The 24,789-nt window shown below is 49.8% G+C and overlaps 2 protein-coding genes across 4 annotated transcripts in view; one reads left to right on the forward strand and one right to left on the reverse strand.

Moving 5' to 3' along the window:
* Positions 1 to 4,029, reverse strand: part of Arl3 (ADP ribosylation factor like GTPase 3) — a 46,705-nt gene extending 42,676 nt beyond the window's left edge. The window contains exon 1 of the mRNA XM_021650415.2: positions 3,870 to 4,029. Within this exon, the coding sequence (XP_021506090.1) occupies positions 3,870 to 3,872 (3 nt within the window). The 5' untranslated portion in view covers positions 3,873 to 4,029. The remainder of the gene's footprint in view (positions 1 to 3,869) is intronic.
* A 111-nt stretch (positions 4,030 to 4,140) lies between these two features.
* On the forward strand, positions 4,141 to 23,434 carry Sfxn2 (sideroflexin 2). Of its 3 annotated transcripts, XR_009594127.1 has the most exons (13): positions 4,141 to 4,287; positions 10,367 to 10,550; positions 10,687 to 10,857; positions 12,720 to 12,818; positions 14,980 to 15,055; positions 15,284 to 15,369; positions 17,340 to 17,400; positions 17,690 to 17,756; positions 18,339 to 18,388; positions 18,656 to 18,705; positions 19,414 to 19,461; positions 21,453 to 21,641; positions 22,413 to 23,434. XR_009594127.1 is itself a non-coding variant. In XM_021650450.2 (12 exons), exons 2-12 carry the CDS (start codon positions 10,381 to 10,383, stop codon positions 21,550 to 21,552), a joined length of 978 nt encoding a protein of 325 aa, XP_021506125.1. In that variant the 5' UTR covers positions 4,141 to 4,287; positions 10,367 to 10,380; the 3' UTR covers positions 21,553 to 23,434. The 3 variants fall into 3 exon arrangements, 2 of the variants coding, with proteins under 2 accessions (XP_021506125.1, XP_060246625.1); XM_021650450.2 differs by having other exon boundaries at positions 21,453 to 23,434; XM_060390642.1 differs by lacking the exon at positions 4,141 to 4,287 and adding an exon at positions 7,558 to 7,658 and having other exon boundaries at positions 21,453 to 23,434.
* The last annotated feature ends 1,355 nt before the right edge of the window (positions 23,435 to 24,789 follow it).

Below are 24,789 nucleotides of genomic sequence, written 5' to 3' on the forward strand. Positions count from 1 at the left end.
GGATTTGTAAAATCACATAATCTCAAACTAATTTGCTTTAGTTTCTTTTCGTCTTTCTGTTTTTATTTTTTTACACAGTTTTCTCTGCACAGCCCTGGCTGTCCTGGAACTCCTTCTGTAGACTAGGCTGGCCTCAAACTCACAGAGATCTGCTTGCTTTTGCCTCCCAAGGGCTGGGACTGCAGGCATGCACCATCACCCCGGACTCTTTTCTTTCTTTCTCTCTCTCTCTCTCTCTCTCTCTGAGATGGGGCAGGGGGTCCTTAGCAAGCCTGAAACCCCCCATGCAGACCTCTAGTTGGGGTACCCGCCTGCTCCCGCCTCCCAGGGATCGACCGTGTGGACCACCATATTCCACAGCCCTGGCTCCTCACTGTTCACTTAAAAACATCTGTCCTGGGGGCTGGACAGCTCAGCGCTCCATCTGTAATTCCAGTGCCCGGGGATCTGATGCTCTTGTCTCACCCCTGAGGGCAGCAAGTATATGTGGCACACATACATACATACATTCAGGCAAAACCCAGAGTACATAAAACAAATAAATCCAATTTTTAAAGATAGTTTTAGAGCTGGAGAGATGGCTCAGAGGTTAGGAGCACTTGCTGCTTCTCCCGGGCACCTGGGTTCTATTCCCAGCACTCACAAGGTGGCTCACAACCACCTGTAGCTCCAGTTCCAATGTCAGAAACCAGGAACTCACGTGGTACATGTACATACATGTAGGCAAAATATTCACACATAGAAAATAAAATAAAGAATAACAAGTTCTTGCTCCTCTTGTAGAGGACTGGGGTTTGGTTCTCAGCACTCATACAGGGTTCACAACCCACCGCAGATGCCACGAGGTCCCCTTCTGACCACCAGGCACGCCCACAGTGCACACATATGTGTGCAGGCAAAACACTCACGCATACACACAGACATGTGTGAGTATACGAACAAACTCTGTTCTGAGCACTGAGTACTACCGTGGTATCCAACAATACTGTATACACACAGTCAATCTGTTATATAGTTATATACAGGGCCAATCTGCACCTAGAGACAGGAGCAGTGGTTCACTGTTGTGACCTGTAATTATGAATTAAGCAGTTGTGAAATTACATCTACTCAACTGATAAACTGAAGAATGTTGGTTGCCTCTCATGTTCCTCATTTACGACAAATCTCATTTTCTCTTGGTTTGGCATGTGGTTCTTTTAAGGGGATGGCTATTGGGGCAGGGTCGCCCTCTAGCTGAGCCTGACCTGGAGCTAACTGTAGCCAAGGCTGGCCTCTTAACTCATGGTGATCCTCTTAACTTAGCAGCTAGAGTCCTGGGATTACAGGCATGAGCCACCATCCAGCCTGGCAAGCCTTTTTAATTGCAGTTAGAATTATTTTCATTAAACTTAAAATTATCTCATGTAGCCCAGGCAGCTACTAATTTGTGGTCTTCCTCCTCTATCTCCTGAGTGCTGAGGTTACAGGTATGAGTGATCTTAGCCACTTTCTCAAATCCATTTTTTTTGTGTGTGTGTAAATATTTATACCTGTACTCATTTGTTAAGATAAGCTTAGCCTTTACATGGGCAGCTCAGGTATAAATAATGAAAAGAAAACACTTGTTAAAATCTGTTTAGCCTGAGGTTAGAAATAACTGTAAATACAACAAGTGTTAAATATGATTGACAACCTCAGATTAAATAATTCCACTTAACGATTTGACAATGTAAATTGACTTGAGGAGGCGGGGTCAAAATTCACTTGCTCAATAATTTGACCAAAGTAGATATGTAATTTTCCTCCTGCCCATCTATTTTCATCTTCTCCTCCTTCTACCTTCTTTTTCTTTCTCCCCCTTCTTCCTCTTTCTTTCTTCTCCTCCTTTCTCCTTCTTCTAAGAAGGTCTCATGGACCCCAGGCTGGCCTGGAAATCATTACATAGCTCTTGAACTCCTGATCATCCTGCCTCCTTCTCTGGGATTATTGGCAGGCACAATCACATTTAGTTCTATGCAGGACTTCATGCTAATCAAACCTCTACCGACTGAGCTATAGCCCCAGTCCTAGCTTTTTCTTCTTAAGTCAACAGAAGCGGCTCAATATTTTCACAAAAATAATGATGAGGGAAAGCAACAGTTAACTGGTTCGTAGCAGTTAGTAAGCCAATCAATCTACTCTAAAAGCCTTAAAATCAGATTTTCTTTGACTAGCTCTAACTAGAGCTAGTTTCTCCTTAATTAATTTCCCCTTAATTTCATTTTTACTCTCCATCTACGGGATACGAAACCAACAGGGAGGGTGGCTAGATATTCAGCAGTCATCAGGACGGACACTCTCAGGGAGGACCAGTGTTGACTTTCTGATGTCCCCTGGCCGAGTAACTCCACCCGTCATCTGTAACTCCAGTCCTAGGCGACCAAAGCCCTCTTCTGGCCTCCACAGGCACCAGGCACACTCATGGCACACAAATATATGCACGCTAAACACACATACACACAAAATGAAATCATTTTAAAAAAAAATCAGCAAGGAGCCAGGTGCGGTGGCACACATCTGTAACCCCAGCACTCTGGGAGGCAGAGGCAGGCGGATCTCAGTACGTTCAAGGCCAGCCTGGTCTACAAAGCGAGTCCAGGACAGCAAAGGCTACACAGAGAAACCCTGTCTTGAAAAACAAAACAAAACAAACAAACAAACAAAAGATAATGGTGTCTTGGTTATATGAGCGCACTAGCATACTTCATATTTTAATTTAAATTTATTAGCATTCTATGACTTCATTGATTTTATTAAAATTAGACTAATGAGAATAAAGAGTCATATAGAAAAAAAATTGGGATCAGCGAGTCCAGGACAGCCACGGCTACAGAGAGAAACCCTGTCACAAAAAAAAAAAAAAAAAAAAAAATCAAAATTCTACCCCCTCCCCCCAAAAAAAGAAAAATCAGCAAGGAACTATCTCGCCCAATCTGTCGCACACCGTAACTTACAATTTACAAAAGCTTTACTTATGGTTAACGGAGAAAAGGCTTGCTTCAAACTGATGCTCACTTTGTACAGTTTCTCTCTCTCTTTCTCTCTCTCTCTCTCTTTTTTATTTTTTTATTTTTTTGTTTGAGGTGAAGACCTTCGGTCCTCATGTGGCCACACGCGAAAGAACGTTGCAACAAGTTTGAAGGAAAAGCTAGGACACGGGAGGCTAATTTGCTTCTATGAACGTGGAGTACATACAGAACGAAAGACGGCTCATCAACAACCATTAGATCTTCACAGAACTTTCAGCGAGTTAAGTGGGACTGCAGGAGCGGTCGCAGAGCCGTGAAATCAGGCATCCGTTCCCAGCGGAACCTTTTAATTGTCGCGGGACCTAACTCCCTACACACCTCCCTCGGAGACTAGAGCATCTAGGAAAGCTAGGTTACATCTCCCGGGTGCCACCAGGGTAATCTCAAAGGCAGTGGCGCCGCGCCTCTCTCCCGCTTCTGGCCGGGTCTCAGAAGGACCCCACAGCCCTGAGGCGCCGAGAGGTCGACTCCGCAGGAAAATCTAAGCCTGTGCGCCGGGCCTGATCGCCGCCGCTCCCGAGCCGCCTTCATCCCAGTTCCCAGAATGATGATGGAGCCCAGGCGCCTTCCCCGCCCGCCAAGTCCTTCCTCCAAGCCTTGGACCCATCGCAAACCCCTCCTTGCTCCCCAGGCCTAGGCCTCCTTCTACAGGCCCACTTTGGGGGCTCCCCCTCCACCCCCGAAACCGATCTAGAACCCCCAAAAGCAAGGCGAGCGCCATCCCACGTCCTCCTCGACTTCAAGCGCAGCGCCCCGCCTTGGGGACAGGAGGGGGGGTGACTGGTCAGCTCCTGAGGGGACAGAGGCCCCCACACTCACCATCCTCAAGCCGAGTCCCTCCTCCTCCGCCTCCTCCTCCTCCTGCCTCCCCCGTTACCAGGGGTAACTGCTGCGGCGCCGCCCCTGACGTCCCTCGCACGCACAGCGGAGAAGCAGAGCAGGGGATGGGGCGGGGTTCTGTTCCTCTTTACCTAAAGTGCGCAAGCGCGCCAAAGCGTCCGCCCATTGCGCGCGAGGACTTGGGAGTGGCGGGAGGCCCCGGCGGACAGGCGGGCGGCTTAGCGGGAGGTGCAAAACCGCCCACGTGGCTGGCGGGAGCCTGAGGCCTGTGATTGGCCGGGGAGGGGGGGCGTAGGGCGAAGGGGGAGGTTGCCCGCCCAGTTGCGACACTCCAATTCAGCTTTCCCAGTCTCCTGCGCCTGGTGGCAGTAGCCCGGGTGCATCCCTCTGGGACCAGGTAAGGGGCCGCGGGTGCAGGCCAACTGCACCGCTGCTTGTAACCTCCGCGTCTCCGAGGGGAGCCCGACTCTGCTCTGTTGGTGCTGCCAGGCACTGCGTGCTGGACTTCTGTATGCACCAGCCGCGTGGCCGAAGGGACAGACCAGAGCGCCAATGGACTCCTCCCTTTTGACTCCCGTTGTGCCAAGCTTTAGGGCGCGGGAGTTATGGGCTGCGCCCCTATCTCCACAGTCTTGTTAGAATCCAAGATAGGTTGGGGGAGGTCTCCTGAGATAGAGCCACAGGAAGGTTGGGGTCGCTGGCATTGGGGTTAGCCGACAGCGGGAGTGTTAGATTGCCTGGGATCCGCTGGATTTTGCTGAGCCCTGTTGGAGTACAAGCGCTGCCTCCCCCTCCTCTCATGTACAGGACCACGGGAGAGTGAACCTTGCCTTTGTGCCACGTCAGGTTCTCCACTCGGGAGACGCCGCACTGGGTGCAACCTGTCTTCGTGGAAATTGCATTCTTCCTAGTGGAATGCTTTTGATACAAAGTTATTTCCTTACAGCCCTGAAAATTGATCACTGTGGGGAACAGAGTCGGGACAGGAACTAAGTTGTAACGTGTTTATTTCACATTGTTGCTTTTAAACATTTTGGCCCAGGTAGGAGTGCCGGCTGCCCTGGGGGCTTGGGCCGGGTAGGCAAGCGCTCTGCCACTGAGCCACACTGCATGCACCTCACCCCCGAGCTGTTTCTATCTGTTGGTAAACAGCAGATAGTCTAGGCAGAGATACTCCGTTACCTATCCCACAGGTGTCGGTTCGCCGAGGACACAGGGCAGTTTCTGTCACAAAGGAAGTGCTACACAGTATTCATAATTTAACCTGGGCTTCAGGCTTTATCTCTCTTTCCACCAACCTTGTAAGGCACAGTTTTCCTGCATGGGTTTTCAGTTTGTTGTTGTTTTGGGACGGAGTCTTCCTATTTAACTCTGGCTGGCCTGGACCTCGCAATGTAGACCAGGCTGGCCTTAAATTCACAGATCTGCCTCCTTCCTGGGTACTCCTCGGTACCGGTATTAGAGTGTGAACCACTATCACTATGCCCTGCTAGTTTTCAGGTAGCTTCACAGTTGAGTAAAGTACTTTTTATGACTTTAAAGATATTAATGTTATGTTGTAAGTGTTTTGCCTATACTCCACATGAGTGTTTGGTACCCTGGAGCTGGAGTTATGGATGGCTGTCAGTCACCATGTGGTGCTGAAAACTGAGCCCTGTTGTCCTCTGCCAGGGCAACACTTAGCTGCTGAGCCATCTCAGCCCCAGAACATCTGCTACCCTCATTCTTGTATCAGGTGCCTTGGTGAAGAAAGTCAATACTGAATCTTGACTAAAGAAGTACAAGGTGATAGTGCTCATCTTTAGGCAGACGCCTTTAATCCCAGCACTTGAGGAGGCAGAGGCATTTGGATCTCAGAGTTCAAGGCCAGCCTGGTGTACTACGACAGCCAGGGCTACATAGAGAAACCCTGTCTTAAAAAAAAAAAAAAAAAAAAAGGCGGGCAATGGTGGCACATGCCTTGGATCTCAGCACTTGGGGAGGCAGAGGCAGGCGGAACTCTGTGAGTTCAAGGCCAGCCTGGTCTACAAAGCAAGTTCAGGACAGCCAGGACTTGATATATAGAGAAACCCTGTCTGGAAAAACCAAAAGATAAAAATAAAAAGGTATACAGGATGAGCAGTTAGATTAGAGCCCCTCCCTTCCCCCTTTCCCTGTCTACTGATCTGCGGATCTGCACACCGGGCTCTTCTGGGAAAAGGCAGATTTTCTTCTGGTGGTATTACATTAGTCATCAGTTGCTTTGGAGCCAGTTGAGAGTCTGAGCTTGGGCCTGGGCCTACTGGTTTGATTATTACTGTTGTTCTCTAGCCTGCTCTAGGCAACCTTGACAGCAGGTCACTATTTCAGTTGTCTTTGGTCTTTCTGCTCTTCTCGAGTTTTGAACTGCCTGGATCTCTCAAGTTCTAGAGCCTGCTGGGCAAGTACTGTATCTCAGAACTTTGCCTATGGTTCCTTTCTGAGCTTTGATACCATTTGCTAGACGAGATCTGCTTTCTCTAGGAAGGAATTGTGTTTTGTTTTCTTCTCTTGTATTCTCTGTCTCACAATTGCTCTCTTATTTAAAAAAAATTAATATTTATTTATTTTGTGTGGGTATGGGTGATAAAGTACCATGTGTATAAAGTGAGGACATGGGCACTCCAAGGTTTGGTTGAGGAGAAGGGCTTTATTGTAGATTTGAGGGAGAGCACACGTAGAAGCATCTGGAAGAGTTCAGAGCAGGGAGAGAAAGTAGTGCATTGAAGATGGCCAGCAGAAGAGAGGGAGAGGGGAGATAGAGAGAAAGAGAGGACCAAGAGGTCAAGGGAGCGAATGGCCGAAACGACAGGGTTATATAGGAATGAGGAGCCGGAGGAAGGCAAGCCTATGAGCTGGAGAAGCTTAGTGTCGGGGTCAGGTAAGAGCTGAGAGAACCACAGGTACTGAGTGAGCCTGGAGGCCAGCAGACGCTTTGCTAATAGACACTACTGGTAGCCCTTTGTCTTCCGTTTGGACCGGATGTGTCTTTGTGGCATCTGAGGACACCTTGCAGGAGTCTGTTTTCCTCCTCCCACTGTATAGTTTGGAGAATGAACAGGTTGATAGGCTGGGTGCCAACTGCTGTTGCCCACCTAGCCACCTTACAGGCGCCTCCCTCCTTTTTTGGTTATAGTTTCAGTGTGTGCCTCAGGCTTGTCTGAGCTTGTTTTAGAATAAACAAACTTTTTCCTTAATTGAGTTGGTTGGTTGTTTTTTTTTTGAGACAGGGTCTCACTGTGTGGCTCCGGCTCTGACTCCGTAGTGCTGACATGGAAAGGGTATGCCTCCACTCCCAGCTTCCTTTTACTTTTCTGTAAGTGTTTGCCTGTGTATGTGTACGTTGCTTGAGTGTCTGGTGCTCAGAGGTCGGAAGGTGTTGGATCCCCTGGAACTGGAGTTACAGATGGTTCTGAAAACCACCATGTGGATGCGGGGAACTGAATTCTTGGGCTCCTCTGCAAGAGTGTTACCACTGAGTCATCTGTGGTGGTTTGAGGGAGAATGGCCCCGTAGGCCACCAGTTGGTGGACTGTTTAGGAAGGATTAGGAGGTGTGGCCTTGTCGGAGAAGGTGTGTCATTAGGGGTGGCCTTTGAGGTTTCAAATGCTCACACCAGGCTCAGGCTTCTCTCTCTGCCTCCTACCTGTGGATCAGGATGTAAGCTCTTAGCTATGGATCCAGTGCCATGACTGCCAGCCTGATGCCACACTTCCCACCATGGTGGTCATGGACCAAACTTCTGAAACTGTAAGCAAGCCTCTTCTTTTATTTTTTTAAGGCAAGCCTCTTATTAAATGCTTTCTTTGGTCAGCTGGGTGTACACCTTTAATTCCAGCTCTTGGGAGATAGAGACAGAGGCAGGCAGATCTCTGTGAATTCTAGGCCAGCCTGGTCTGCAGAGTGAGTTCTAGGCCAGCCAGAATTACACAGAGACCCTGTCTTCAAAAACAAACAAACAAAGGAGGGAACAAAAAGCTGCCTTGGTCGTGGTGTCTTTTCATAGCAAGAGATCATCACTAAGATACTGGCCAGCCCTGGTGTGAACTCTTGATCTTCCTGCCTTTGCCTCCCAGACACAGGGGTTCCTGGCATGTGGTTCCATTCCTGCACTTTTTTGTTTACTGAGCGTATGGTGGCTGTGTGCGTGTGAAGGGCTGTGCTCAGCGTTGGGTGTCTTCTTCAGCCTCTCTCCCTCCCCTCGCGCCCCCACACCGAGCGCTTCTGGCAGGTATAAGCATGAACAGCAGACAGATCCCGTCCTTGAGTCAGGGCCGCTCACCGGTCCTGGAGCTTGTTCAGCTACACCGCTACGCAGCGAATTCCCGCACCTTCTTCTTGGGCCTCACCTTCCTGTCCCAGCACCAGGGCTACAGGTGCATCTGTACCCGGCGCTTTACAGATTGAGCTATCTCTTTAGCCCCTCTTTCTCTTTTTTAAAGTAGAAAATAAAATGTAGTGGAGAGAGACCTGGCTAGGTGAGTTAGGGTCACGGCCTTGTGGCCTTGTTGGATTTTCCAGGAGCGGATTGGTTTGGTGTTTACCTTTCTTTCTGCCAGAAGCCTTTGGTCTCGGCCATGGGCTCAGCAGATGTCCCAAGGAGGACTGGGTGTAGCTTGTGGGGGAGGAGGCATCAGGAGATCACATCGAGCTTGGTACTGGTAGAATTGATAGTTTGTAACTGACGTCAGGAAAGCTCTTACTGTGTGACCAAGGCCAGTTCTGAGTTTGACTTAGAAGTGCCATCCTTGATGTCAAGAGACCTCCAGATAAACGGAGACGTACTTCCGACTGTTTTCAGGGGGCATGTGAGAGACAGAGAAGTGACTGTTCTAGTCGTGGTCGCAGTACTAACGGTCTTCACAGTCTGTCAGGGAGGCAGGTACCACACACACAGTAGCTGTGGGTGATAAAATCCCAGGATGCTGGGGACAGAAGGACAGAAGGATCTGAGGTCTACCTGAAGGCGTCAGGAAACTTTGCTCTTCGGGTGGATGTTTCAGATGCACAGTGTAAATTTGGAAGGGAACATTATGGTTTATTAAAAACAAAAACAGAAAACAAGGTCTGTGTGCCTTGACCTCAGTGAAGGAAGCGAACCCGATGACCTCAGCTCAATTCCCAGGGCCCACACGATGGAAGAAGAGAACCGAATCCTCAGTGCCATAAGCAGAACCCAATGGGCCATTTTGGTTGGAGTGAAACACGAGAAAGCCAAGAGAAATGCAGATAGTGGAAGCCTGCCTTGTCAGTTTCCAAAAGAAAACAAGGACCCCACTGGGAACAGGGCGAGAAATCATTTATGTGACATTCTGGCCATTAATATACATTCTGCTCATATCTTAAAAGTCTGAGTGAGGCTGTATTAGAAAGTAATTAGCTAAATTGTTTGGTGGAAGTTTGAAAACAGGGTAACATCTAGGCTGTGTTGTGGTTACTGCTCTCTGATCTTAGACCTACAGAGAGAGAGAGAAAGCAGGAGGGTGAGAAGCAGAGGGTGACTGGCTAATCCCGAGAAAGTAGCTGTGTAATTGTTAGAGACAGTGCCACTAAAGAGAAGCCCCTGCTCCTTTCACTGGGATGGATAATAAGAAAGATGTCTCAGGACAGTTTCCCCATCAAGGCTTCACTTTGTTAAATTGCAAATTTAGTTGCAAGGAGAGAGCCCCTGCTGCTTAGAACAACCACTTCCGGAATTGTTCTCCCAAATTTGGTGGCCAGGGCGCACAGAGACCGCAAGGCTGGGGATGGAAGGAGCCGGACTAGCTTGAACTCCATGTAGGATTACCGTAGTCCTTGTGGATTTCCAGGCCTCCAAAATGCAAGAGTGACAGGCTGGGAATGCTTATGCCAAGGCTTTAGAAAGCTGCTGAGATCAGGCAAATGTCGGGCCTGTCTCCTGGCTAGCCTGCGCCCTTTCCACAGATGATTCTCTGGCCCACTCCCCAGCCCCTCAGGGTGAGGTGGGAAGGCTGAAGGAGACTGGGCACCAGCATGTATCTCTCTGCTTCCTGACTGCAGACGCGACGTGCCTGGGCACCTCGCTCACCCTCCTTGCACTGTGTCTTCGCTGCCATGGTGCTTAGGCTGTGGTAAAGAGTTTCTCTGAAGGCAAGCCTGGTGAAGAGCAGAGAGCTTCTATTTCAGAATGGCCACTTTTCCTGTCTCCCTGCTAGGTGTACCATGTTCTGTTAGCTCTTGGTGAGCTCTCATTGCTGAGTCAGACTGTGCTCCCCTGGGGCAGACACTGTCTCCCTGAGTGTAATCAAGCACAGGGCTGGCCTCTAACATGGATCCAGGAACATTGGCTGGCAATTGCTTTGTTTGATCACTATTCCTAGGGGGCCCTAGACCATCACAGGAGGTGCCTAGGGTCTGACGAAAGTGGGCAGTTTCTGACTGCCAGGGCCTCTGGAGCAAACTTAGGGGTTGGCTCTCATTCTTCCTTGTTCCTTAAGTCTGCAGTTTGCGCATGAACAATATGGAGGCTGACCTGTCTGGCTTTAACATCGATGCCCCCCGCTGGGATCAGGGTACCTTCCTAGGGCGTGTGAAACACTTTTTTAACATCACCGATCCGCGTACTGTCTTTGCATCAGAGCAGGAGCTGGACTGGGCCAAGGTGATGGTGGAGAAGAGCAGGTGAGTGGGTGGCGGGGGAGGGGCTGCAGGTACCAGCACAGCACTGCTGGGATCTCTAGGGGAGGGAGAACAGTAAAGGAGCTGGCAGGGGTCTCGGGAAGGCAGGGTGGTCACTGCTGGTGTCCTCGGGTGACAGGATGGGGCTTGTGCCCCCCGGCACTCAGGTGGAACAGCTGCTGTATGCTAAGAAGCTGTATGACTCGGCCTTCCACCCTGACACCGGGGAGAAGATGAACGTCATCGGGCGGATGTCCTTCCAGGTCCCCGGCGGCATGCTCATCACAGGCTTCATGCTCCAGTTCTACAGGTGAGTCCCAAGATGGAGCAGGGGCCAGGCTAGGCAGGGGACCACCTGTCAAGACAGTTCTGATAAATCGCTCACCAGATACTGGGCCCTGTGCTGAGTTCTTGCATGAATGGCTGTTTTGCCCTCTCTGCAGCCCAACACATAGGTGCTGTTGCCATGTCCCTTTGCTAGATGGTTCTGGAGGCTAAGTAACAGTTCATGACCATAGTCAGAACCATAGGAGCCTGATGATGATGGAAACAGACCTCTGTGAATCAGTAGGCTATCCACCCTAAATCTATTATTATTATTATTATTATTATTATTATTATTATTATTATTACTATTATTACTAATGCTACTGCTATTTTGGGAGTCTCTCTATGTAGCCCTGGCTTACCTAGAACTCTGTAGCTGGAGTTTTTTTCTATTTTGTGGGTTACTTTTTCTCTCTTCCACCCTTCTCCAACCTTACTAACCCCCTAACACTAGATAGGAGAAAAAAAAAGGATAGAGGAGAAGGGGAGTAAAGTTATCATTAAACTACTTCCTACTGATTAGGGGCGTTCCTTGGGGCACGTTTGATCTTTGCCGTCAGGAAATCTAATTTCTTCTTGTTTCTTTGCCCGTGACTACTTGACAAACCGCAACCAACGGCAATCAACCACCAACTGGCCAACCACAGCGAACCTACCCCTTGGTGCCCGAGGATTTACACATCTAAACAGTTCACAGAATTCCGAACATCACACACTCACAGAAGCTAAAACCACGCTCCTGCCAGGGCACACGGCAAATCACAGTCACCTGCTGGGAAGCGGCCTCTTAGCCCCGCACCTGGCATTACAGCAAAAACGTAGTCCAAAAAAATACCATTTTTGTGTTTTTAAAACCAAAGTTACAAAATTCTCACTACAAAACTCTGTGTAGATTAGGCTGACTTTGAATTCACAGAGACTCAACCTACCTCTGCCTCTAGAGTATTTGAATTAGAGGATTAAGTCTTTTTTTAAAAAACTCTTATCAGGCAGTGGTGGTGGTACACGTCTTTGATCCCAGCATTTGGAGGCAGAGACAGGCAGATCTTGGTGAATTCAAGGCCAGCCTGGTCTACAAAGTGAGTCCAGGATAGCCAGGGCTGCTGTCTCAAAAAGCCAAAATTACATTTGTTTATTTTATTGTGTGTGTGTGTTAAGCGGGGGTACGTTCTACAGTGTTTGTGTGTGAGTATGTGCATGTACGCCTATGTGTGTGCAATTGTGCATGCAATTGTGTGCATGTGTGTGAGAGTATGAAGGTCAAAGGACAACTTAACAGAAGTATTTTCTCTTTCCATGTGGGACCTTGGGCTAGAACTCAGGGGTTTGTGTTCCAAATGTGACATCCGAGTGATAAAGGAAAAGGCCTTTGGAAGTAGCATTTGGTGTATGACGCTCTCCCTCCTCCCTCCTCCCTCCTCCCTCCTCCCTCCTCCCTCCTCCCTCTGAGTCCTCTAAGCCTCAATATTCATTTACTTAGTTGATGGTGACGCCTTGGGCCATGCACCAGGGATTAAGGACGTCAGGGTGTCCCCTCATAGGGACACAGAGCAGTATGGAGATTGGGAAGTGGTAGGTTGGAGAAGAATTTTGAGACATGGGAACAGGACACATGGAATGTTTGTCTCAGGAGGGGCAGAAGAGGGCCAGAACAGTTCCAAGACTAAGAGCATCTCAGCAGAGCAGGATTTTGCCCCTGTGTGAAAGGAAGAGGGGTGATTCCAGGCAGAGGCCTTGTCGCATCCAAAAGCCCAGGGTCATAAGGAAGAATGGAACTGCAGGTGCTGGGGTGCCCGGCACACCCCAGCCCTCGCTTCCGTCTCCCCTGCTCTCCCTTGCTTGTAGGACAATGCCTGCGGTCGTCTTCTGGCAGTGGGTGAACCAGTCCTTCAATGCCTTGGTCAACTACACCAACAGGAATGCGGCCTCCCCCACGTCCATCAGGTAGGAGACCTGCTGTCCTCTTGCCTCCCAGGAACAACCCTTCTGCTCTTGAACCGACATTCCTTCCTGAGTGGCCCCTCTGGCCAGGTGGCCGGGCTGCCTTTTCCCAGTGTTTGAAATATTCAGACCAACTGAAAGTATCTTTGCCCCAGACCATTTCAAACTGTCCATTCATTTGACTACTATGTTCTTTTCTTTTTAAAAAGATTTATTTGTTTTTACTTTTTGGATTTAAATATGTTATTGTATGTCTGTGTGTATGCACCACATGTGTACCTGGTGCTTGCAGACGTCAGAAGAAGGCACTGGATCCCCTAAAATTGGTTGTGAGCCACCGTGTGGGTGCTGGGAACCCAACCTGGGTCCTCTGCAAGGACAGCAAGTAGTCCTGAGCTTTAGAGATAGCTCAGCAGTTAAGAGCATGTCCTGTGGGCTGGAGAGGTGGCTCAGAGGTTAAGAGCACTGGCTGCTCTTCCAGAGGTCCTGAGTTCAACTCCCAGCAACCACATGGTGGCTCACAACCATCTATAATGAGATCTGGTGCCCTCTTCTGGCCATGCATGATGGCCAGGCATGCATGATGATGATGATGATGATAATGATGAGCATGAGCATGAGCATGTCTTGCTCTTCCAGAGTGCCCAAGTCTAATTCTTAACACCCATATCCAGTGCTTCAGTTCCAGGGGAGCTGACCCCTATGGGTGTGCAAGCATACATGTATATATACATAATTTTTAAATAAAAAACAAAAACCAGGCTGGGCATGGTGGCTCACACTTTTAATTTCAGCACTCAGGAGGCAGAGCAAGGGGATCTCTGTGGTTTCAGTCCAGCCTGGGCTACATGGTGAGACCCCATCTTAAGAACAAAACAAAAAAAGTGCACCTAACCAATGATCCATCTCTCCTGCCCCAAGAGAGTGTGTGTGTGTGTGTGTGTGTGTTCTTTGTGTGCTGTGTTTCTGTTTGCCACATGTGTGAAGATGCCTGCAGAAGCCAGAAGAGGGAGTAAGATACTTTGGAGTTGGGATCACAGGTGGTTGTGAGTCATCAAGTGTGGGAGCTGGGAATTGAACTCGAGTACTCCAGAAGAACAACAAGTCCTCTTAACCACTGAGCCATCTCTCCTGTTCCAAAACCTTCCTGAGTGTGTAACACATGCCAGGAAGGCTCTAGAAGCTTGCGATCTCTTGACGAGTAAGACACAGCTTGTTTAGGATGTAACAAACTGGCAGGCAGACTTCTGTGAGTTCAAGGCCAGTTTGTTCTGCATCGCAGAAACATGCAGAAAAGTCTGCGGTGGTCCAGCTTGCCACTGCTGCCGTTACAGAGATGCATGTGTGACAGGGCAGTGAAACAACAGTGGAGACCTGTTCAGACAGGCCCCCCGGGACGCCCCTTCTGTAGAGATGGCATCCACATGGGCCCTGGAAGAGAAAGGGTTGTCTTAGGGTTGCTGTGGTGAAACACCAGCATGAAAAGCAACATGGGGAGGAAAGGGTTTATTTCACTCACCGTTTGATGTAACAGTTTATCGTCAAAAGCGAGGAGGGCAGGAACTCAAGCCCGGGGCGGTCGGCAGGAGCTGATGCCGAGGCGAGGAGGAGTGCTGCTTAGTGGCTTGCTCCCTCTGGCATGCCCAGCCTGCTTCCCACCTAGGACCACCAGCCCAGGGATAGCAGCACCCACGGTGCACTGGCCCCTCCCCCATCAGTCGCTAATTAAGAATGTGCGCCAGAGGCCTGCGGTGGCCCGATCTTATGGAGACGTTTTCTTGATTGAGAGCCCCTCCTCTCAGATGCCTTTAGCTTGTATCAAGTTGATATAAAACTAGACAGTAAAAGAAATCGGGCATGTAGGAGCCCAGAAGGGTTCTCTAGACAGGGAAGAGCAATATATATGTATATATATATATATATATATATATATATATATATATATGAGAAAGTGTGACGTGTTTAAGGCACTGAAAGAGGACCAAGGGTGCTAGGCATTGAGTGATGGGAGTAAGGGGTCTGAAGTGTCCTAGAGACAGGTCACACAGGCCCTGAAGCCCCATTACTAGAGCTTCTCACTCACGCCCCAGGCCTTGCCTGAGCCACTGTGGATGTCACTTCCAACACCTATTCATTCATCCATCTGGCATTTCTCTTCCACTAGGCAGATGGCGCTCTCCTACTTCACAGCTACAACCACTGCGGTGGCCACTGCAGTGGGCATGAACATGTGGACAAAGGTATGTGCGGCTGGGGTGCTGTGGGCACACTGGCCACCAGAGGGCAGCAAAGTTCTAGAGAAAACAGCTTTCTATGCTCAGGAGTTTGAGGATCCCAGAGTGGATGACGGGACATATGTCAGTAGCAGTGTTCAATTGCTTCGCTTCTGTATAATCCAAAGCCTTCTCCACCTTCATCTTCCGCATGAGTTTGAATGACTTCTGTTGTTCCCTCCCTGCCTTCAACAGAGAGCTCCACCCTTGGTGGGCCGATGGGTGCCCTTTGCCGCTGTGGCTGCAGCTAACTGTGTTAATATCCCAATGATGCGACAGCAGTGAGTACAGGGAGCCGCCTTGTTCTCCTTCTTCCCCACAGGGTTAGCAGGGAAGGGAAGGAAGCCAAGGCCATGAGCTTCCTGGGACTGAGCGGTACAGAGAAGACTGATGGGCCCAGCCTCTGAGAGGTCCTCAAGGGCTGCCATTCCTCTGTAGTGGCCCCAAGAATGGAGGGTGATTTAGATTTAGTGTATCTGGTGTTGAGTGAGGTGGGTTAATCATGGACCTATGGGCCAGCCAATTTTTTATTGGTTGTGCTGGGGATTGAACCCAATGCCTTGCGCAAGTAAGATAAGTGCTCTGTACCTAAAGCTGCATTCTAAGCTTAGATCCTGTCTAGGTGAAAGAATGCCAGAGCTGTGAACTCTACCCCAAACTCTTAGGACAGCTTACTGGAGGCAGTGTGGAGAACTGAGCACTTAATGCTCGAACAGTATCCAAATGCTCTGGGGGAAGCAGGGAGGAGACAGGTGTGGCCCGGAGCCTGACTCAGCAAGGGGTAATACAGAAACCGATGGTATCTTACAGGTTCTGGTTCCATCTTCTTTTTAGAGTGGTTTTTGTTTTTGTCTTCAGAGAGAGGCATGCACTCTGTATCCTTGGCTGACTTGAGAGCTCACTATGTAGACCAGGCTGGGCTTGGATTTACGGAGATCCGCCTGCCTCTGCCTTCTGAGTTCTGGGACTAAAGGCATAGGCCACCATGCCTAGATAAGGATTTTCTGGCTAGTTATGTGCATGTGAGCGCAGGCGCCCACGGAGGCTGGACTCAGTGGATGCCCAGGGAGCCGGAGTTACAGCAGCTGTGAGCTGCCCTAGGTGGGTGTTGGGAACCGAACCTGCATCCTGTGCAAAAGCTGTGGGTGCTCTTACATCTCTGCAGGGCTGTTTTTGTTTTTGAGCTCCTGTTGGCCTGGAGCTAATGGTGGAGGCCAGGCTGGCCTTGAGTTGCAATGATCTCCTGCCTCTACCTCTGAGTGCTGGGAGACCAGGCAGGGAGCCATAGTCACTCCTCTGCTTGGAAAGCCAGGCAGGGACAGGAAAGTAGAGTGGAGAGATGTCCACATGCCATTCTGCAAGCTCTTCCTTCAGCGGCTGCTATGGCAAACCCCCATTTGCCAACAAAATGTGGCTGTAGTTACAGTGATGGCAGTGGCATCAGAGATAACCAGTCCTTATGTCACTCTTTAAAAAAGATGTATTTATTATTTATAGTCTTCTGCCCGCATGTGTGCCTGTATGCCCGAAGAGGGCACCAGATCTCACTATAGATGGTTGTGAGCCACCATGTGGTTGCTGGGAATTGAACTCAGGACCTCTGGAAGAGCAGCCAGTGCTCTTAACCTCTGAGCCTCCCCCCCCCCCCATGTCACTCATATTCCAGAAAAATACAAAAAGGAAAAGAAAAGAAACTGGGCTCGGGGTGCAGCTCAGTAGTCTTCCTTGTCTAGTATGTGTGAGCCTCTGGGCTCAGTACCCAGCACGGCGAGGAGAAAGAAAAAAAGAAGCCATTCTGGGCTCCAACAGAGGGAAATCAAGAGGGCAGCTAAGAACAGAGAAGCTGCTGTTTGGGGGATGGATTACAAGTCAGGCTCCGGCTCAGAACTTGGCCAGTAGCTCCAGTAACTCTCAGTAGCCTCCATGAATTAGGTGCCAGGATTATCCCCATTCTCCATGTGAGGAAGACTGAGGTTTGAGAAGGGCTAAAGGCCATTCTCAAGGTCACAGTACGATCTCAGCTTCAGGAATCTGCCAAGAGAGCATGGATCCAGGGCTTTCTTCTTAGCCACCGCTCATGATCGCATCTGAGATCCCGTTCGCTGGAAGGAAGAAGGGAGGCTGAAGGGCCAGGCTGCAGGAGGGCGCCTCCTCCTGCATCAGTGCCTTGATGCTGGAGACCTGACGCATCAGGTGCCAGGCAGATTCCCAGCCCCTACTTCCTAAAGCCCGGAAACTTCCGTTTGTTTAGGGAACTCATCCAGGGCATCTGTGTGAAGGACAGGAACCAAAATGAGCTTGGCCATTCTCAGGTGAGTAGAGGGAAACTTCCCCCCTCAGGCCCTGTCCCCTCCTAGGTGGTGTCACACGTGACCTGTGTGCCCTTACGGGTTTGAGAACACTCCCTCCCCCGTTTCTTTGTTCAGACACGCTTCCTGCATCATTTCAGGTGGGGCGGTTGGGTAATGCCATTGACTCCTGGGGGGTCACCCCACCCCTTTACCTGCTAGACTTGGCCATCCCCTCCGCCCCCACTTCCCTCTGTAGCGTAGCCTGTGTACTCTAGATGATCGATCCCTGACGACTCCTCTCTGCCCTCAGAGAGCTGCAGCTGTGGGCATCACCCAAGTGGTTATTTCTCGGATCACCATGGCAGCCCCTGGCATGAGTAAGATGGGAAGGCCTCCTTTTTGGGGGGAACCCTTGAGTGCCTAGTAGCACCTAGTAGAGGCCTCAGTTACCTCGGCTTTCAAGTGGGAGGCAGGACACCTTCCCCAGCTGGTTTCGGTGAGAGCTGAAAGCCCAGGGGAACCACGTGGTCTTCTGTCAGTTCACCTGGTTTGGGGAGCAAGTTCACGTCATTTAGCTAATATTCACTGAGTAATGTGGGGTGTCTGGGAGACAGCGGCAATGGGCAATGGCTCACTCTTGTTCCCTGAAGGGCAGATTGCAGAGTAGGATACAGGTCTGTTTGCGTGAGCCTGCAAAGCATTTTTCATTGTGAGAAGGAGGCTTTGGGTCCGGTGGTGGTGTGTGCCTTCTCCTGCTGGGGGCCGTGTTTTCGGGAAGCATGGATTCTCTGGGGCTTGGGGGAGAGTGTAGGGATGCCTGTGCAGCCTGTTTCTCTCCCAATGGCAAGTATTTTCTGGAGCTTCTGGGAGATGGCAACCCCCTCAGGCTGTGACCTGATGGCAACAGTGGGGCTCGGGGAGCGTGCCATTCCTCCTCTCAGCCCCCCTGTGTCTTCCAGTCTTGTTACCGGTCATCATGGAGAGGCTGGAGAGGCTGCACGTGATGAAGGTAGGCGGGCTCTCCCTGGCTGTGGTCCCCCAGAAACTGGGCCTTCTCTCCTTTCCCACCTTACTCAGGCAGAGCCTGTGCCAGCCGCTGCCGGCCTCCATTCCGAGACCTGGGCTGCGGGGAGCCGGGAGAACCTCTTCTCCTTCTCAGGGCAGCAGGTCCCAGCCTCTGGCTCAGCTGGTGGGGTAGGCACGGGGCCTGCTGTAAGGTATCCGAGCACCTTGTCAGTCTCTTTATCTGTTTTCTTTTTTTCTCTGTCTTGTGCAGAAAGTGAAAGTGCTGCATGCCCCGCTGCAGGTCTTGTTGTGTGGGTGCTTGTGAGTATCTCGTTGTGATGCTTTGGCCTCTTTGCCGGCGGGGGTGGGGGGGGACACCCACAGCCTGTCTTCTGACCTGTTCAGAAGTGGTCAGGCTGAGCACATGCCGTATCCTGGCACCCAGATGTCTGAGCTGGAGTTCTTCCCCCTCTCCCTCGGGTCTAGAGCAGTTTTAGAGAAGAAATAAGAACGGGGGGGGGGGCATAGACTGGTTGTGGCTGTCGGGCATCCCAGCCGCACATGGCACACGTGTCCTTAGGAGCGTGCCCTGGCTAGATAGCGTCAGTTATACCCTCCTGCTGAGAGCTCTTTTCCCTGTGTGGCACAGGTGCCTGTGACCTTGGAGTCTGCTGTTTACTCTCCTCGTTACGTCACTATTTTCTTCCCCTGTTTGAATACTGGTGTGAAGTGGAGGTTGGAGCGATGCGGGAGGGACACACGGGTTTTCTGGAATAGCTCTGTGGCGGAGTGCTTGACCAGTATGCACAAGGCCCTGGGTTCAATTCCCAGCCAGGGTGGTGGCACACAGGTATGTCCTTTCAGCAGAGGCAGGAGCAGGAGGATCCATAGGTCAGGGCCACCTCAGCTATTCTTGCCTGTGGTCCACACAACCCTGTCTCAGCATAAAACAGGAGAGAAGGGCTGGAGGGAAGGCAGGCCAGGTGTGGGCTCAGGGACATGTCCCTAACACTCTTCTCCTTTTTTCAGCCTCCTCTTCATGGTACCAGTGGCGTGTGGGCTCTTCCCTCAGGAATGGTATCAGCCATTTGTTGCCTGCTTTATCAATCACTCTGCTACTGCTCTCCAACTGACCTGCTGAGAGAGAGGGATGGGCAGGAAAGAGAATGTTTCTAAGGTCAAGTACCCATCTGCCTAACTCTGGCCTTTTAATGAGGGGTGAAGAGCACACCAGCCAGGTCTCTGGTGTTGGGGAGAACCCAGGAGTACAATTTGTTTCCACCCAGTACCTTAGAGGGATGGTGGGGACAGCAGGAGGTTTCCTGACTGCTAGCTGCGCGTTAGCAAGGTCTCTTTTGGATCTGGTCTTTAAAGCTGAATAAGGCATTTAATCTGCTTTTTCTGGCTGGTGTTTGGGTCTGTGTATGGACCTCTGCCTCTCTGCTTCCTCCCTGTTTCCTGGAGGGGAGGGTGGGAGAAGGGATGATGGGAAAAGGACATGAGCCGAAGGTCAGCTGGAGGCCGGTTCCAGGAAATAGGGTAGCTTGTGTCTGACCTGAGAGAGTAGCGTTCTCCACCTTCTGGGGTTCATTGGCCATCTACCGGTCACTTCCTGTGTCCTGAGCACTGTGCTTAGAAGCTTGTGGAGAAGACACGTGCTTAACCCAGGAACTGTAGTCCATCCAGGTAGAATGAACTAGAGGTAAAATGTAACATTTAGTCTGACAAACAGAGGCCGATAATAGTTTTGGCTGTGAGAATCAGGAATTAGGTGAGCGTGTAGTTGGAACTTGCAGTCTCACACTGAGGGTAGGTCGTGGGCTTGAAGCAGGAGGATCAAGAGTTCAAGGCGAGCCTGGGATATATGGACCCTAGCAAACAAAAGAAGTTAAAAACATTTTTGTTTTGTTTTTTCTCCAACCCTGTCTCGAAGAACTTAAGAAAAGGCCTGAGGAGATGGGTCAGTCGGTAAAGTGCTTGCCGTGCAAACCCCAGAACCTGAGTTAGAACACCCGGAGCCCACGTAGAAAAGCTGCGGGCAGTGGTATATGCTCCTAACCCAGGGTTTTCCTGGGGCAGGTAGATGCCTGAGGCTCACTGGCCAGCCAGCCTAGCTAGGTCAGTGAGTTTCTGGTTCCGTGAGAGACCCTACGCCCCTCCCCCCCAATAAAATAGAGGACAATTGAGAAAGGCACCTGAGGTTGCTCTCTGGCCTTCAGTTACACGCGCACACACACACGCACACACACACACACACACAATGGAAGGCTACTGTTAACAATCAGAATGGTGTCTGCTGTTTCTTTCTGTTGCTGTGACGAACACTAACAGCAACTTAGGGGAAGAAGGATTTGTTTTATTCGCGGCTATGTGCTGTGTGTCTATCTGCTGGTGTTAGCCAGGGCCATAAGAGGGCCTTGAGTTATGGGCAGAATTGAACTGCCTGACAGAAGCCAGCTCTCCAACCCCAGGTGTTTGGGTTGTTTTCTGATTGGCTAGTTGGTGTGTGTGTGTGTGTGTGTGTGTGTGTGAAGCAGACTAAATTTTATTCAGTGTGGCCACACTGGGAAGAAGGACAAATAGATCCAGTGAGTCCTCAAGTCTGTCTTTGGGGTCCTGTCCTGTAGAACTGTGTGAAATCTCTTTCAGGGAGACAGTTCCCAAGGGGGGGAGGATGCATTTGGCTAATACATCTGTGTTGGGTGGGAACTCGAACAGGAGCTTCAAGCAGAAGCCATGGAGGCTTGGTGCTTGCTGGCTTGTTCACACAGGCTCATGCTTCGCTTTCTCATAGAGCCCAAGGCCACCTGCATAGGGAGTGGTGCGTCTGTAGTCTGCCGGGTGCTCCCATGTCAGTCAGTAATCGACAGTTCCTCACAGATGTGCGCACGGGTGAACTTGATAGAAACAGTGAGACTCTTCAGGTGATTCTAGGCTTCGTAGAGTTGTGAACTAGGATGGGCTTCTTAGAGGGGACATGTGGGATGGGCTTTTTTTTTCCGCAGGGTAAATTGCTGATTATCTTAGGTAGTAGCACCCTCATAACCCGCTTCTGGTTTCCGTTTCAGCGAATTACCAGTGTCCTATCTAGAACCAGAGCTACAGAACACCGTTAAGGCCAAGTATGGAGAACAAGCCCTCTTTGTCTACTTTAATAAGGGTCTCTAAGTGCCCGAGCCTGCAAGGACCAACCCTGGATGGACCAGCTTTTTCCTGGCAGCTGTGCATACCTGTGTCCACATTCCTCTTGCAGTAAGGTCTGAGCCAGGCTAGATTGGAAAATAGAATAGGTGGGTGGGGAGGGGACTCCTGTTTCTATATAGGTACCTAATTTATTGGACCATAGAACAAAAGTTCAAGAGGGGATGGAGGTGGTGGTGGGGTGTAACTCAGTTGGGAGTGTTTGCCTAGCACCCACTCAGCCCTGGACCCAACCCTTGGCACGATGTGATTCAGGCATGGTTTTATACGATGGTGATTCTTGTACTTGGGAGGTAGCAGGAGGTTAGAAGTGCAAAGTCTGGGGGTAAGTGGTGGTGCACGCCTCTAATCCCAGCACTCGGAGGCAGAGGCAGCCAGATCTCTGTGAGTTTGAGGCCAGCCTGATCTATAGAGGGAGTCCAGGACAGCCAGGGCTGCATAAAGAAACATTGTCTGGAAAAAAAAAAAAGTTCCAAGTCAGCCTTACCTACATGGGCAATTTCAGGCTAGCCTGAGTTAGAGACAAGGGATGAAAGACAGAAGTATTCTGTCGGCTTTGTCCTTGACTCCTGTTCCTTGGGTTCAGAAGCCAAGGCCTTCTCAGGAGATACTTTTATACTTACATAATCTGGAGTAATTAGGAAACTTGTGAATCTTTTCCAGTCAAGACCATAGATGGACTAAGTCCCCTTCCTCTTTCCTCCCACTTCCTCCTTCCCAAGCAAGGGAAACATTTACCTATATGATTCTGAAAAGGCTTTTTATCATTTATTTTTATTTTATGTGTATGGATGTTTTGCCTTCATCTATTGTGTCTCTGTGTACAGTGTCCACAGAGGTCAGAAGAGGGTGTCAGATCCTCTGTAACTGGAGTTACCACTGTGAGCCTCGTGTGTGCTGGAAATCAAACCCAGGTCCTCTGGAAGAGCAGCCTCTGCTCTTACCTGCTGAGCTATCTCTCCAGCTTCCTATCAGGAAGAGAAGAGGGACTGGTGTGTAGGCCCTTAGGAATTCATTCTTCCCTTCCCCATTGTGCCCCAACTTGGATACCTCATTGGAAATGTTGCTGGATCTGAATTTTCAGCGTTTAGAGTCATTTGTACTAAAAAAGACAAACAGCTGGACAAATACCAAAGCGACTGTCGTATACTGATAGGAAAGAGGTACCTCTGAGCAGAAATCCACCAGGTCCAAAGAAACTTAAGAGTGTATGGGGTCGGGGTGGGGGTGCACTTCTGTAATCCCAGCATTCAGGAGGCAGAGGCAGGAAGATTGCTGAATTGGAGCCTAGCCCGGTCTACAGAGTGAGTTCCAGGGTCACACAGAGAAAAATCCTGTTTTGAAAAACAAAACAAAACAAAACAAAAAAGTGTACATAGTCATTTCACCAAATTTTGTGAAGCATCAAGTTCTATCCCTTCGATAATGACTTTATTCTGTCTTGATCCATTTCTGGGACCTTTATTTTGAGAGAAGTCTCTTCTCTAATTGCCTTCTCTGTTTTACAAGTCCTTCACTGTGAGTGAAGGCACCTGCCCCACATTCCAGTGGGAATCACATCCTGGCAGCCTCCCTTCCTCAGCCCATTCGGTCAGATACCAAAGAGCCTGGTGTGTGCTGATGGGTCAGGGAGCTGTACTCAGATCCCTCTGAGAAGAAATCCACCAGGACCAAAGAGCCTCAGGAGACACAGCAAAGGGCAACTTTAGTTCCTGCCTTATTCCTTCAGCCTTTGGGGGACTGTGGCTTACCTGGGGCCAGTGTGGATATGAATTTTGTCTGGCAAAATTTGTGACCTTGTCCAAACTCATCATTATGAACTGAATAAATGATTTGAAAGAACATGAAATCTGTCTGCAAACTAAGCTGCTAGCTCCTGATGAAAAGCAGGAACCACAGTCTGTTTGGCTTTGGCCTTGGCATGCCAGAGGATATCACAACTATAAGGGAGCCTGCCTGCTGCCCGGAGACCATCGTTCAGTCCCCTAATGAGAAGAACTCACTCGCCTGTCCTGATGTTCCACAGGTCTACCTGTGGGATATGTGTTGCCTTAGGGCTGAAATCAGTGCACCGTGGCTCAGATTCACCGGCTCCACTGTTGTCTTTGTGTGTGTGTGTGTACATGGGAGCTAAACATGCTCTTACACTTCTTAAAGGATTATAAAAAGAGAACAAGTAATGTATGAGACATGTGACATTGTATATGTGTCCTGTAGACTTTTAACATCCGCTTCCCTACCCTGAAACTGGCTTTTAGGAACTAGGCCCTCAGGACATGTCTTTAATTCCAGCACTTGGGAAGCAGAGGCAGATGGAGCTTCATGAGTTTGAGGCTACCTGCTCTACATATCTTGTTCCAGGCCAGCCAGGGAAATATAAAGACCCTGCCGTGACGGGGGGAAAAAGGAAAAGCAGGGTCACCTGAAGAGTGAACACCCAGGTGGAAAGGCTTACCCTAGCTTCCTGTTCTGTGGGTCTGAGGTGGAACCTGAAGATGCAGTTGTACCCTTCCTGGTAACATCATTTTGTTGATCTGATAGCACAGTTGCACTGAAAGTAGAGTGCATATCTGATGCTAAGATCTCAGCTGCAGTTTAATCCCACGCCCATATTAAAAAGTAAAATGTAACCTACATACCTTGAAAATGATGTTTCCTTTTTGATGGAGCCCAGGCTATGCAGGCCTCAGCCTTTCACCCCAGACATGTAAGTGATGAGATTACAGCTGAGCAACTCCATTCATCCTTTTAAACTCCATGATCTAGTAGCTTTCAGTCCAGTCACAAAGTTGTAGAGTTGTCCCTACTGTAATCTAGAACACCTTCATTACCATCAGCAGCCACACCTCATTCTGTCAGACCCCACCCCTTCCAGCCCTCGTACAATTGCTATCTCCAGATTTGCCTGCTTTAGACACTTACTGTCAATCAAAACACAGAATGGGCCTTCTGTTTCTGGCTTCTCTCTCAGTGTGTTTCCAGGTTTCCTTTATGTTCAAACGTAGAAAATGTGATGTTGGCTGGTACATGAGCAGAAAAGTCTGTTTTTCAGCCAGCTCTGGCTTCAGCTTTTCTATTCCAAAGACAAACTGGAAAAGAAACATTAACTTGAGAAAACTCCCACTGGAGCCTCTGGAAAGAGTGGCCCTCACTGGAGCCTCTGGAAAGAGTGGGCTTCACTTAGCTTTTTAGATCTACAAGCCT

The sequence above is a fragment of the Meriones unguiculatus genome, chromosome 1, assembly GCF_030254825.1.
Source record: "Meriones unguiculatus strain TT.TT164.6M chromosome 1, Bangor_MerUng_6.1, whole genome shotgun sequence".
Taxonomy (NCBI): Eukaryota; Metazoa; Chordata; class Mammalia; order Rodentia; family Muridae; genus Meriones; species Meriones unguiculatus.